At 47.9% G+C, this 13,685-nt stretch overlaps 1 protein-coding gene across 7 annotated transcripts in view; it reads left to right on the top strand.

Moving 5' to 3' along the window:
* The window catches only part of Cux1 (cut like homeobox 1), a 317,075-nt gene that overhangs the window by 226,896 nt on the left and 76,494 nt on the right, over nt 1-13,685 (top strand). For 4 of the 7 annotated variants that reach the window (XM_052168212.1, XM_052168215.1, XM_052168218.1 and 1 more), the window contains 2 exons: nt 7,613-7,717; nt 13,018-13,206. In XM_052168212.1, the coding sequence (XP_052024172.1) occupies nt 7,613-7,717; nt 13,018-13,206 (294 nt within the window). The remainder of the gene's footprint in view (nt 1-7,612; nt 7,718-13,017; nt 13,207-13,685) is intronic. The other 3 variants (XM_052168213.1, XM_052168216.1, XM_052168219.1) reach the window with 1 other exon arrangement.

Genomic DNA, 13,685 nt, shown 5'->3' on the forward strand with positions numbered 1-13,685 from the left:
TGATTGATTGATTGATTGATTGATTGATTGATTGATTGATTTGCAGTTGGGCAGTTCCCAAGTGTGAACATTGAGGTTGACACTGTCATCCCAATGTCAGAAGATTGAGTATATCTGATGCCTTGTCCCCAGGTATCCATTACACTGCAGGATTACTTACAATTGCCTTCTAGTAGGTTCCAACTGTTTGCTCTAGCGGAGATCCAGGCGGACAGTTATCTCAGCCAATACCCAATTATCAGACCTTTCTGGAAATACACACCAAAATGCCGGGCACAGAATCGTCAGTCACATAGTATCAGATGGCTCCAAGTGCTCAGCTGCCCGTAGACCCTTTCTTCATAGGCCCTGCAGGGCAGTAAAAAAATTTTGCTTTCATACCTAGTGTTCCTGACTCCAACTAGCAATGGAACTAATAATAACCTCAAACTTCTGATTCTCATGCTTCTATCTTCCATGTGCTAGAACAAGCACTACCACAGCTGATTAATGCAGTGCCAGAGATCAAACCCAGGGTTTCATGAATTCTAGGCAAGCACTTTGCCAAACAGCTAAGCTGCATTCCCAGCCAGTTTCCATGGGTTCTTCACTTAGGGGAGAAACTATTAAAGCAGAAATTAGTTTCTCAGCCCAGAAGGACATGGCCTATGGCCTCTGCCCACTCAATTTTATAGCTGGGTAGCCATAGGCAATAGAAAGTTTTGAATTTTGCATTGGGTCACCCAACCCAGAGAGTTCGAGGCTCTTTGTGAAATGAAAAGCCTCCCAGACTCCCTGCAGAACCTGCCCTGCCCCCCCCCCCCCCGGGGAGTTCCCAGGACACCTGTCTTTCATAGGCGCTGGTCACTCAGACTTACACCAGCACCTAGGGAAAAGAGTTGTCCCTTTCTTCCCTGATGAAAGTCACGTGATCCTAAGCAGGGAAAGTGGGGTAGGAGGAAAGAAAGGAATGTGTGCCTTTGCTATTCCCTTAGGCAGGGTCAGGGCAGTGGCTGGTGCTTAGGCTGGCCGGTAAGGGCTTTCTGTGGAGAGTGTGGCACTGGTCACATGAGGTCTCCTAAGTAGTCTTGGCCATCCTAGTACTAGACAGAATAGTTGTCCATTTGGGAATGCTCCATATGCAGTTAATCTAAGCAAATTGTTAAAACGATATCACTTCATCTGTCAAGCCTCCACCCTGAGATCAACATGGTCAGAATTCTTATGACTAGAGAAACTGAGTCAGTGCCTGGTCCATCACTGAGCCTGGACAAGAAATCCAGAAGTCTGTCTTACAGGTGTCTTGGCATATTGGGGGGTGGTTTGTTTCTTGTTTGGTTTTAGGTGTTTGGTTGTTTTGGAGGTATTGTTTTGTTTGAAACTTGATTGTAGAGTTGGCTCATATGAACTTTGTAGATGACAGCATTGCGTTACGATGTTAAGGGTAGATGTCCTTGATACAGCATCTGAGAGGGAATAACAAAGCCCCAGCAGCTACCTGGCTGACCAGGGTGGGGAGAGAGAAGTCTGTAGGGCAGACGCTGGGGCTGGCATTGGAAGAAAGCTAGGCTGTGTATGGGCAGCAGAGTGGCCTGATGGGAAAGAGCCTGGCAGGTTAGGGGGAGGGGCTTCACCCTGAGAACAGTGGGTATACTGGGAGGACAGAGATCCTGGACTTGTATTCAATTAAAAAGGTCACTTGGGGCCAGGGAGATAGTTCAGCCTTTAAAAACACATACTGCTCATGCAGAGGACCCACACTGGGCAATTCCCAAGGATCCGATGCCCTCTTGTGAACTCTCAGGGCTCCTGCACTCACGTGCTCACATACCCACACACACACATGCACACAATTAGACATAAAATAAACCTTTAAAAATTCATTTAAAAGAAATAAAGGAATCACTGTAGATAAATCTGGGATAACGAAGCCAGGTAAACAGCAAGCAGCCCTCCTGACAGGACAGGAGATGGTGCCCAGGGAATCAAGGCAGAGGTGGACTGTGCAGGAGCATCATGGGATGCACACAGCCACAGGCTGCTCTAGGTGCTGTGTGCTGTGGACCATGGGGCCTGTCTGGGAGGAAGAGTTTGCTGGGCCATGGGTATTTAGTGTTGTTGGTTTTGCCCTAGGCTTATCTCGGACATTCTGAGACCCATAGTGTTGTCTCATTGCTCAGAGATCTTCTCTACTCTAGGGAACCAGAAAAACAGGCAGAAGCTACTAGGGAGCAGGGGTGTCTCCTTGGCACATGTTCGATCCACACTTGTACTTCCAGCACTTGCAAGGATAGTCACTGCACCATAATGGTTAACTGGCTATGCAAAGGGAAGGTTCTGGGCTCTGGAATTTCTTGATAAGTAAACCTTAGCTTGTCAAAGCAAAGAGCACGGAGGAGCCGGGTGTTCCCTTCCCTGTGTAGGCTAGCTGCCAGCGCTACATCTCCCAGAGCAAAGCCACCACAGTGAAGCCTGGAGGAAGTCATTTGAAACAATTGTTCTCCTCCCATTGACCTGGCTGATGATTATGGAACAAGGCAGTTGTGAAAGACCCCGAGTGCTGGGTTAGGGCTGGCTTGCTAGCTTGCTAGCTTGCTTTGAGGAGTCTTATAGTCCAAGTTAGCCGCATTCACTCTGCATCTGAGGATAATCTCCTGCCTCCACAAACAGAGTGCTGGAATTACGGGCATGGACAGCCATGCTGTTTGTGCTGTGCTGGGGATCAAGCCCAGGTATTCTACCAAGGGTTTTATGTGCTAATGGGTCAGGACACTTGGCTTTGGAATCAGGATTCCCAAGTCACAATTCTAAATTTGGCATTCTTGTGTGTGTGTGTGTGTGTGTGTGTGTGTGTGTGTGTGTTCTCTGTTGCCGAGATAAACACCATAAGTCAAAAGCAGCTTGAGGAAGTTTATTTCACCTTTTATGTCACAGTCCCTCAGGGCCAAGAACTCAGGGCAGGAACTGAAGCAGACACTCAGGGAACGCTGCACACTAGCTTCCTCCCCAGAGCTGTTCAGCTGCGTTCTTACAGCTCTCAGGACCACCTGCCCAGAGGTGGCACCACCCACATCAATCATTATTTAAGAAAATGCCCCATAGGCTTGCCTATAGGCAGTATGATGGAGGTGTTTTCTCAGCTGCTGCTTCCTAGGTAAGCTTAAGTCAGGTAGACAAAAACAAAACAAAACAAAACAAAACAAAAAACCTAACCAGAACACCGGTCCTCCAGGACCTTCTTGTGTCCACATATGGAAGGAATGAGAGCAGGATTTCCCTCTGTGTTCCCATTCATTCAATTGACCCTTGTACCCTGCTCTTAGCTGGCCTGGATGGGGATGGGGATATCATGCTGGCTTCATGGGCAGAGTCCAGGCCCTCTCCATGGGGCCAGTCACCTGCATGACTGGGTTTGGCCCTGTCTTATATTCGGGCCCCAGGACACACTGGGAACACCTTGGAGGCAGTGAGAATCTTGTCAGCCTGTTTGCTCATCAGACTTTTCTGTAGTCCTGCTACGCACAGATCAGCAGTGTTCACATATGTGAATTGTCAGCCTGGCCTGCAGTGGCCAGCAGCACCAGTGGTGAAGGGGGCTTCATGCAAATGCCCCATCTGCCTGGTACGAGTGGTGAGGAGTTTCTCAGCTCCTGCCCATGACCTTCACCAAGTCCCTGCAGAACCATGATAGGCTCACCTCTGGCAGCCTCCACCAGTTCACACACTAGGTCGCTTTGCCACTGCAGAGACTTCCTTGACTCAGATTTGTCTGTACTTGTGTTTTCGAGGTCACATATGCAGAAAAGGCATAAGCAAATAATCTAAGACCAAAGGAGGCAAGAGATTATAGTGAAAGCCCCACCACACCACCACCACCGCCACCGCCACCGCCACTACCACTTAAAGCAAGGGAAGTAGCCAGATGTGGTGGCTCACACCTGAAATCCCAGTACTTGGGAGGTGAGTCAGGAGTTGAGGACAAGCCTCAGCTCTCTACATGAAACCCTGTCTGAAAGAAAAAATGGTGAGGGGTTGTAGCTCAGTCAATAGAGTATTCACCTATTATGCACAAAGCTTTTCATTCTATCCTTGGAACAATAAGGCAGAAGGATCAGAAGTTCAAGGTCATCTTCTGCTACTTAGTTTGAAGCAGACCTGGACTACATGAGACCCTGTCTCAAAAACCAAAGTCATTTGTTTTAGATAAAGCACATACTGGCCTCAGAAACGGTCTTAATAACTTGACCTTATCACTGTGGCATACACGTCACCATGGGCTTTGCAGAGTAGCGCTTCTCCACGTTGGCAGTCACCAAAGTCACTGTCCTACCTTGACTCCTCTTCTACTCCTTTGTCTCAGAAATTGTTGTGGCTTCTCAAATAAAAAGCATAAGCCACCCACACATCGTAGTAAGTGCTGTCCCTGCCTGTAGTTCAAGAGCCTATCCTGTGTTCCCTGGCTCTCCCTCTGCAGGGAAGGGCCTGTTTGGGAACACAGGGAAGCATGCAGTGCCTCAAGCCACCACGATGGGGTCCGCTCTGCATCCCAGCCATAGTTGTCAGGGTTGTGGCTTTATCGAGGGTGTGAGAGGCTCCAAATGGGGAGCTCCTGCCTAGGCAGTACCCCTCCCCCATCTGCCTCAGCTGCCAGGGAAGGCTAAAGTTAGTTCTTCCAACCTGGAAACAAATTCACCCTAGCTCCCAACTAGTGTCTGTCACCCTGTCCCTTGTCCCTTTCCTGAATTGCTCTTTTTTTTTTTATCCCTTTGGTCTATAGCTTTTAACCACACAGATCTCAATCTGTTTGTTGGTGTCAGGTGGCTATGCTTGACCATGCTAATGGGGTGTTTAAGACTAGAAATCCTTGATAAATATAAAATCCAGAAATGAGCCAAGTTAGGCCGCCTTGGAGCAATGGCTTCCAACAGAGCAGCTTTATTTGGTTTCAATTTTGAGACAGGTTTGTTATATAGCCCACACTGACCTCAAACTAACTATACCTGTTGCTTAGGCATGACATTAAAGTCTTGAGCCTCCTGCGTCGACCTCCTGAATACTGGGGTTACAGACCTGTGCCACTATGCCCAGTTTATTCAGTGATGGAATTGTACCCAAGGCACGCTATACAAACACTACCAACTGAGCCACATCCTAGCCTGGAGCTCGCTCTGTGACTATGTAGACCAGGCTAGCCTCAACCTAGTTTTGCTTTGCTTTGCTTTTTTGAAACTACATCTCTGGTTTCAACCAGGCTGGTCTCAAATTCATTACCCTCTGAATCAGCCTCCCCAAAGTTGAAGCTACAGGCGTTACCCGCCATGCCTCACAGCATCGTGAACTTGGTACAAGTGTGAACCCTAGAAAAATTCCAGGAGGCTAGCTGACAGCTTAGTCTGTGATGTGAGTGTTTGGCCACCTGGCATCTTCACAGCATTTAAGACTAATGGCAAAACCAGCACCTGGGCTGTCCCCAGCTCCATTTGTCCCAGGAGTCAGGCTTCCACTGTGGTGATGCTACCTGTTTGGCAGCTGCCGTAATGGGTGAAGAAATATTTTTCCTCCTCAAAGAGACTAAGGAATTTGCCAAACTACCCATTATTCCTGGCAGAGCTTTGGGGATTGTGTGCTTGAAGATTTGACTCACTAATTATGGAGGACTGTGCTTGACTATCAGAGAAACTACAGAAAACAGCTGTTGTCCCAACTTCTTATAAAGTTGAAGCATGAAGCAGATGGACTGCTCTTCCTGAGATTCTGAGTTCAATTCCCAGCAACCACATGGTGGCTCACAACCATCTGTAATAGGATCTGATGCCCTCTTCTGGTGTGACTGAATACAGAGACAGTGTACTCATATGCATAAAATAAATAAATCTTTTAATAATAATAATAATAAAAAGACAGCAAGGGATTTGTGTCAGTGATAGAGTGTCGGCCTAGAATTCCCCAGTGAAAAGTTAGAAATAGGATAAATTGGACAGTTAGCTTGAAGCAGACCTTTCTCTCTCCGTCCTTGTCATATCACCAAAAGCTTTTTCTGGCAGTTGGTTCTACAGACTTTTGGTTCTAGATTCTGTCTGTAGCAAAGATTGGCCATAGCCAAGGACGATGCAGAGCCATCCCACGCTCTCCAGGAGGCAGGGCACTTGACTGCCATCCCCGCACTGGGCAGATGAACTGTGTCCTTAGGAAGATTCAACGAGGCACTTGGGCTGCCAGCCCTGCCATTGTATAGGCCGAGTGGCCAGTGGGCAGCAGGCCAGCTAATTCACGTGCTTTGCTTTGTAGCTTCTCTCTTGGTGATTGGTGAGATGGTCCTGTCCAGCCAGGTTGTCCTCATTAGCCTTCCCTGGTGTGTTTTGTGGGTGACTTTTTGTTTTGGTTTTTGAGACATGACTTCCCACTGTAGTTCAGGATGCTCTTGAACTCCCTGTATAACCCAAGCTGGCTTTGGAATCACTGTGTGTGACTCACGTGACATTGAACTTACTGTGTGGCCCAGGCTTGCTTAAAGCCACAGTGTGGCCCATGCTGTCCTCCAACTCAGAATCCTTCTGCCTTGCCTCCCTCATTACCTTTTTCTAATAAATTGCCAAGAGTTTACAGAAGTGGCATGTCACTCTCAGTGCAGTCCTGATGCTCTTAGCTGCCATTGCCCTCCTGCCTTAGTTTTGTCTTAGTCATAATAGTGGGACCTGGATAAGTCTGTTGAGAAACTATTCCCATATCAGTCGCATGTGGGGAGCCTCAGTGAGCACAGAGCCCCACCCAAGTGTCTGAGTGGGCACAATGTTCCCATTTTACAGATAAGTATGTAGAGGCTCCAGGAGCATAGGTAGCTGTCCCTGCTGCCTCTATTTCCAGATAGCCTCTGGAGTGGTAGGTTCTGGGTGGCTTTCTTCTTTTTCCAATGGCAAGCCTGAGTTTGTAGCAGTCATGGCTTTCTCATCCAGGGTCCTAGACAAACTACAAAAGGTTCCAGCCATTTTTGTTGAAACTCCCAACACCAATTTAAGCCCACGCATTGCTGGCCTAGAGTAGTCTGGCTAGCTGCAGATGCAACATTCACAAACATTCCCCCATGAAGGGTTAACTGTGGAAACCAGATCATCTCTCACAAAAGCAGCTACATTTCCATAGTCTACTCATGGAAACAAACGCACGATGGAAGGAAACAACCACAACATTGTGTGTATTTGGGGTAAGAGAATGGCCGGAGTGTCTTTAATTCAGTGTTTACTCACGAGAATGACTCCCTGGAGTAATCCTGTGATAAAGTCTCTTCGGTCCATGAGAATAGAAAGAAATTGAATCAGAAGACTCTATTTCCACCGGTATTTATTCAGTCTGGGAAACGCAATGGGCCGGAGCATTAATACCAGCAGGGGATTCCTCGCTCCTAGCGTTAAATTACTGTCATAATCGCTCAATTATTTCTTCCTTGTACTGTTTAAAATAAAAATCCATCACATTCTAGGGTGTGTGTGTGTGTTTCCCTAGCATTTATTAGGTTGAGTGTTTAGGAAAATCAATTACAGTCAGTCAGGCATGAATTGATGAATGTTCTTGTAATAATTGTCAGCTGTTAAACCAAATGTACTCTCTTCTCCTCGCCCCTTTTCGTTTCCTTCAGAGGGCAGAGGTGGCACAGAGAGAGGCGGAAACTTTAAGGGAACAGCTCTCATCAGCCAACCACTCTCTCCAACTGGCCTCACAGATCCAGAAGGCTCCAGATGTGGTGGGTAACCCGGGCTTTACCCAACCCCAACCCCAACCCCAACCCCAACCCCTACTCCTTGTCACTCCTGATTTCAACTCTTGCCTTTGGAATAACAGTTAAAGCAGGAATGAATGTTTGGTGGGTGTGTTGGTTACTTTTCTAATTGCTGCAACAAACTGGAAGGAAGGAAGGAAGGAAGGAAGGAAGGAAGGAAGGAAGGAAGGAAGGAAGGAAGGAAGGAAGGAAGGAAGGAGGGAAGGAGGGAGGGAGGGAGGGAGGGAGGGAGGGAGGGAGGGAGGGAGGGAGAGAAGGAAGGATGGAAGAGTTCGTTTTGGGTCATGGCTCAAGGGTGAAGACCATCATGGTAGGGAGCACATGGTAGCAGCGTGCGGCAGCAGCGCACATCCAGTCAGGATGCAGAGATCATCCTCCATCTTTTTATCAACCTCAGGACCCCAGCTTTGGTTGCTACCCCCAGAAAGAGTGTCTCCCATTTCAACTAACCCACTCCGAATGCTCCCTCACTGACATTCCTAGAGGCCAAGTACTCAAGATCCTAAGGAGCTGACAGTGTTAACCCCACACTACCGATTCTTAGCTAGGACTTGGGACGGGTGAAGGCAGAGCTCTGCCAGTAGCACCCAGGTGTCTCAGGGTCTGCGGTGGGACCCCAGTGGGTGGGCACGTGTCTGTGCCAGGTGGAGGCCAGTGGGGACTGGATCAGAAACGGATCACAACTTCACAGGGAAGTCGAAGCTATCCTTCCAATAGGGTGTGAAGAATAGCAGCTGGCTCTGAATTTATACAGTGGTTACACCTGAGATGCAAGTATTCAGGAAGAGTGGGACCCAATGGCCCAAGCTTCTTTTGTCCCCCTCTCATTTATTCATTTCGTGGGTATTAGAGTAGTAGTTTCACATGTGGGAGGATCAGAGGACAACTTGTAAGAGTTTTTCTTCCTCCTCCATGTTCTGATGACTCAGGTCAGCAGGCTTCTGCAGCTCTTTTTTGTTTTTGTTTTTTGGGGGGGTTTTTTGTTTTTTTATTTGTTTGTTTGTTTGTTTGTTTTTTGGCATGGGCCATCTTTCCCCCCTGCTTGCTTTTTGCTTTGTTTCATTTTTTTAGATAAAGTCTCACTACAATAGTTGAGGCTAACCTCTAATTGGTGATACTCCTGCCTCAGCCTCCTGAGTCCCAGGAGTGCAGTAACATGCCTCATCCCACATGGCTTTTCTCAAGTTAACAGCAAGGTTTGATCAAAGTGGACCTGAACAAGCAGGTGCCAGCAGCCTTTGGCAACCTTTGGCAACCTTTGGCAACCTTAGGTAACTGGCACCCATGACAGAGCCACCCCAGCTGAACTAAGGACTGCATTCTCAGAGGCCTATCTTCCTGACACTCCATTCACTTATCTGTAAAAGGTTGTAGCTGGGCATAATATCAAACACATGTAATCCCAGCGGGAACAGGAAGTCATTTCCCTTCATTCAAAGTTATTTTCAGCTACATAGCAAGTTCAAGACCAGCCTGAGCTATATGAAACCTAATCTTGAAGGGGCAGGGGTAGAGAGAGAAGCAAGCAAATAACTCAGGGAGCTGAGGCAGGAGGACTGGCTAACCTAGGCCATATAACAACACCCTGTCTCAAAAATAATAATATAGAGGGCCCTGAGCATTTCAAGGTGTGGTAGAAGGGATCTTATGTAGGAGACTGTTAGTTCTTTCATACTAACATACTAAGGGACACAGTAACTTATTATTCTCTGAAATGTCTCCTTTATTCTTCCTTACTCTGAAGTACAAGCCCTGGGGACAGCACCAGGGCAGAGACAAGCCCTGGAGCCAGGGCCAGCGGCTTCCCAGCTTCTGTGGCCGTCCTTAGTCAGGAGGAAGCCATTCATCCTAACATGTCTAACAGGACTTCTAAGCTAAATGTTTGGATTGCAGAGAATCCTGGCACCTTACTGGGCCACAGCAAACCCAAACATTCCAGAAGGAAATGAATGTTTTTGCAGGTCCAGTCAGTTGTGGGGCCAGGGGTGGCTTCCACACTTCATCATGGGCTAAATGCAGCAAGTCCTTGGCTTCAGTCTCTCTGCTGCAGCAAGCAGGGACTTCCCTATCTGTCCCTTCCCATGGAGGCCACCACAGGCACAGAGCCAGCAGGAAAAAATGGTCTGTTGTCTTGCAAGGCAGAACTCAGCTGGGAAAGAGTAGAGTCCACAGCTGTGGCAGAGCCAGAATCAGTGCATTGGATGTCTTAGAACCATGATTCCAGAAGGCTGGAGGGGAGGGGCTCAAATACTAAGAGCTTGTCACATGAGCATGAGGCACCCACATAAAGGCTAAGCACTCCACAGATGCCTTTCCCTCCGTCCATCAACCTGCCACTCTTTCATGGACACTGAGCAAGACAGGATGCTCTGAAGAGCCCTGTGACATGTCTGTCATGACTAGCTAGAGTATCGGCTGCAGCACACCTGGCCACTCTTAAGCCTATCGGAACTGTAATATTGGGAGGCAAAGCCATCAGTGAGGCAAGGTAGAACCTGAAGGGCTAGCCAGGACCTGCACTCTTATTCTCTCTGCTTGTGCATTTCCTTTTCCCATTGTACCTTTATCTCTCTCATACTTAGCCTCTAAATAAAATAACAGTCTCCAGTATCCTTGCCTAGACTCAACCCTTTCCATGCACCTCAGCCCCTAGCCCTTCTCCATTCTTTCATTTTGTATCCCACTATGGGAACAAGAAGAGTGTCCAGTATAGGAAACCGATATGGTCTAAAGAACAGGTTGTCTTGGGAATGTGTTCATATCTATCTCATTTGATTATTGTAGGACAACAATGTTTTCAGGCAGCTTGAATGAGGAATTCATAGCTCAAGTACCTAGGGGGTCTGGTGATACACCTAGATCTACCAAGGACAGCTCTGTTTGACCCACCATCCCCAATACCTTAACTTGGGCTTGATCTGGCCCACTGTTAGGTCTAGGTCACCTTTTGGCTGGTTTTATTGACTCTGCCAAAGAACCCTTGAAACAATGTCTACAGTAGGCATCTTCCAGAATATAATGGATTAGATCCTTTAGAATACATACATGATTCATACTGTACACGTCAGGCTGACCTCTAACCTCCCTGAAGGTCACTTTGTTTGTTTGTTTGTTTGTTTGTTTATGCGACGTGTTCCCATACGGCAGCCCAGGCTTAGCCTCCAACTCATTATGTAGCTAAGAATAGCTTTGAACTCCTAATCCTTTTGCTTCCGCATCCAAAATGCTGGGACTGTGCATATATACCACATACCTAATCCCATAGGTCATCTGTCTTATTTCCTTGATCCACAGCTAGACTTTGCAAATCCTATTGTGAAACTTTTATGTTTTAAAGTTTTAATCCCATTGTAAACTGATACTTTTTAAGACAGTAAGAAATCACCAGGATGTCAATTGGTTCTGTGTCTCTTCCACCCACCTGCCATTCCTGGACTTGCCTCATAGGCACCAGCTCACTGGAGGCAGGCATCCCTTGGGTATGTGCTGAACAGGATAGCATAGGTAGTCTATAACCAGGGCCCAGCACCAGAGGGAGGAAATATGATATCGTACAAGTTAAAGAACCAGAACAGTATCCGTTTGGCACATAGATCTTCATGAACTTCCATAGAAAAGGCCTGCATTTCCCAGGTCAGAGTTAGGAAGTCACTGCCCTCAGTAACTGACCGTCCCACATGTGCCATGTGCCCTATGACGAGCATCTCAGGCACAAATTAGACGAGACTAAGATGAAGCAACATGCTTTGTCCTCTTCCTCTGGGTGTGTGGGGTTTGGGGACCGCTGGTTCATGCTATGGAAGCCACACTCCAGTCCCCATCCGTACCACTCATACCCAAATGCAGCCAATCCTGGATAAATCCACAATTATCCAGGAGCCATCACTCGTTTTAAAAACATTTTTGTTTGGTGTTTGGGTACAGGGATCACTATGTATCCCAAGCTGATAGACTCTCCATCCTCCTACAGCCAGAGGAGGGCATCCCCTAGAACTGTGAGCCACCATGCAAGTCTTGGGAACTGAGCCTGGATCCTCTGGAAGAGCAGCCAGTGCTCGTTACTACTGAGTCACCTCTCCAGCCCCCTTTACTATTTTCTGAACATTTTATTTTTTAATAAAAACAATAAAACATTTTATTTTTTAAGAACCTGGGTCCTCTAACAGAGCAGCCAAGTGCCCTTATCCACTGAGTCATCTCTCCAGCCTCTGAAGACATTTTTAACAAATACTTAGGCTGAAGCAATGGCTTAACAGATAAAGGCTTTTACTGCCAAGCCTAACAGTTGAGATCTAAGTCCTCCAACTTGTACACACACACACACACACACACACACGGGGGAGGGGCAGGAGACTAATGAGTAAAAGAAACCATCCATCTATCATAAGCATTTCTAAGCAAAGAATCCAGCGATGTGTATACTCCTCATCTGTAAACTCCCACGCTAGTCCGCAGTGATGTTGAACACCCAAAATCCCAGCACTTGGGAAGTGAATGCAGGATGATTAGGAATTCAAAGCCAGCCTCCCCATACGGCAAGTTCAGCCTGAGGTCTATGAGAGTCAGCTTCATTAAAGCATCTCCTCCTCCCCTTCAGCTCTCTGTTCATGTGTCCCTCCCTCAGTGAGACTTCATGGACTCCCCCACCCCAGACAGGGTCTCTCTGTATAACCCCGGGCTGTCCTGGAACTCACTCTGTAGACCAGGCTGGCCTTGAACTCAGAAATCTGCCTGTCTCTGCCTCCCAAGTGCTGGGATTAAAGGCGTGCGCCACCACCACCTGGCCACCAATCTACTTTTAAAGAGCCTTTAAATGCACATCCTTAAACCCAGCTCTTGGCTGGCAGAGAGAGATGGCCTCCCATGAGTTCCAGGCTAGCCTAGGTTTACAGGGTAAGACCCAGGCACTGAATAAATAGTCTTTCTGACTTTAACTCTCATACTCTTCCTGTCCCAGAGTTCTGTAGTCCTTGGCAGTACCTCACATGCCAGAAGTCTGTCTATTTCAAAGGTGTGTCTAACTTACCCAGCCTCACTAGGCTGTGCCTGCAAAAGACAGGCTTTTTTTTTTTCAGTTGCCACATGCCTAGTCAAGGGAGATTCTGCAAAAATATTTGCCCAAATAACAGATCCAGGTCACAGCCCTGACTCCTGCTGATTGTACCCTCCTGTCTATGTGGCTTGTGCTTCAGTTGCAGACGGACAGGTCCCCAAGCTCCTCTCCCAGGGCCAGTGCTGTCTCGTCATTGCTTTGTCCTTCCCAGGAGCAGGCCATAGAGGTGCTGACCCGATCCAGCCTAGAAGTAGAGTTGGCTGCCAAAGAGCGGGAGATCGCCCAGCTGGTGGAAGATGTGCAGCGACTCCAGGCCAGCCTCACCAAGCTGCGTGAGAATTCCGCCAGCCAGATCTCACAGCTGGAGCAGCAGCTGAACGCCAAGAATAGCACACTCAAAGTAAGGGCGTGGTGGGGGACGAGAGCATGCGTGCGGTGGGGTCAGCAAGCGTGAATGAGCTTTCGTGAACTTCCTGGCCTGTGACAGTAAGCCTGACTGGCTTGAGCCCATGTCAATTCTAAGCAAAGTCCTAGATCCCTGGAACAGAGAAACTGAGTCTGACACTACCACTTCTATCTGCCCACTGCATTGCTCCACCACCTGAGACCTCCCAAGACTGCAAGGCACCCAACATTGCTGGGCACTCCTTGTGGAGGGCTCAGAGGTCAGTGTGACCGTCAAAGCCATCTCTGTAGGCTTATGTGCCTTAACAGAGCACTGCTGGCATTCCAACTTTCTCCTGTACCAGGACCCAGTTCCCAAAACTCTGGCCTCTAAAACTACCCAGGAGCCTGGACATCTACAGAAAACCTATTTGAACCCCCATGAGCCGACAGTCACTTCTTTGTCAGTATGTACTGAAGCCCAGTGGCCTGGAA

The sequence above is a fragment of the Apodemus sylvaticus genome, chromosome 22, assembly GCF_947179515.1.
Source record: "Apodemus sylvaticus chromosome 22, mApoSyl1.1, whole genome shotgun sequence".
In the NCBI taxonomy this organism is placed as follows: Eukaryota; Metazoa; Chordata; class Mammalia; order Rodentia; family Muridae; genus Apodemus; species Apodemus sylvaticus.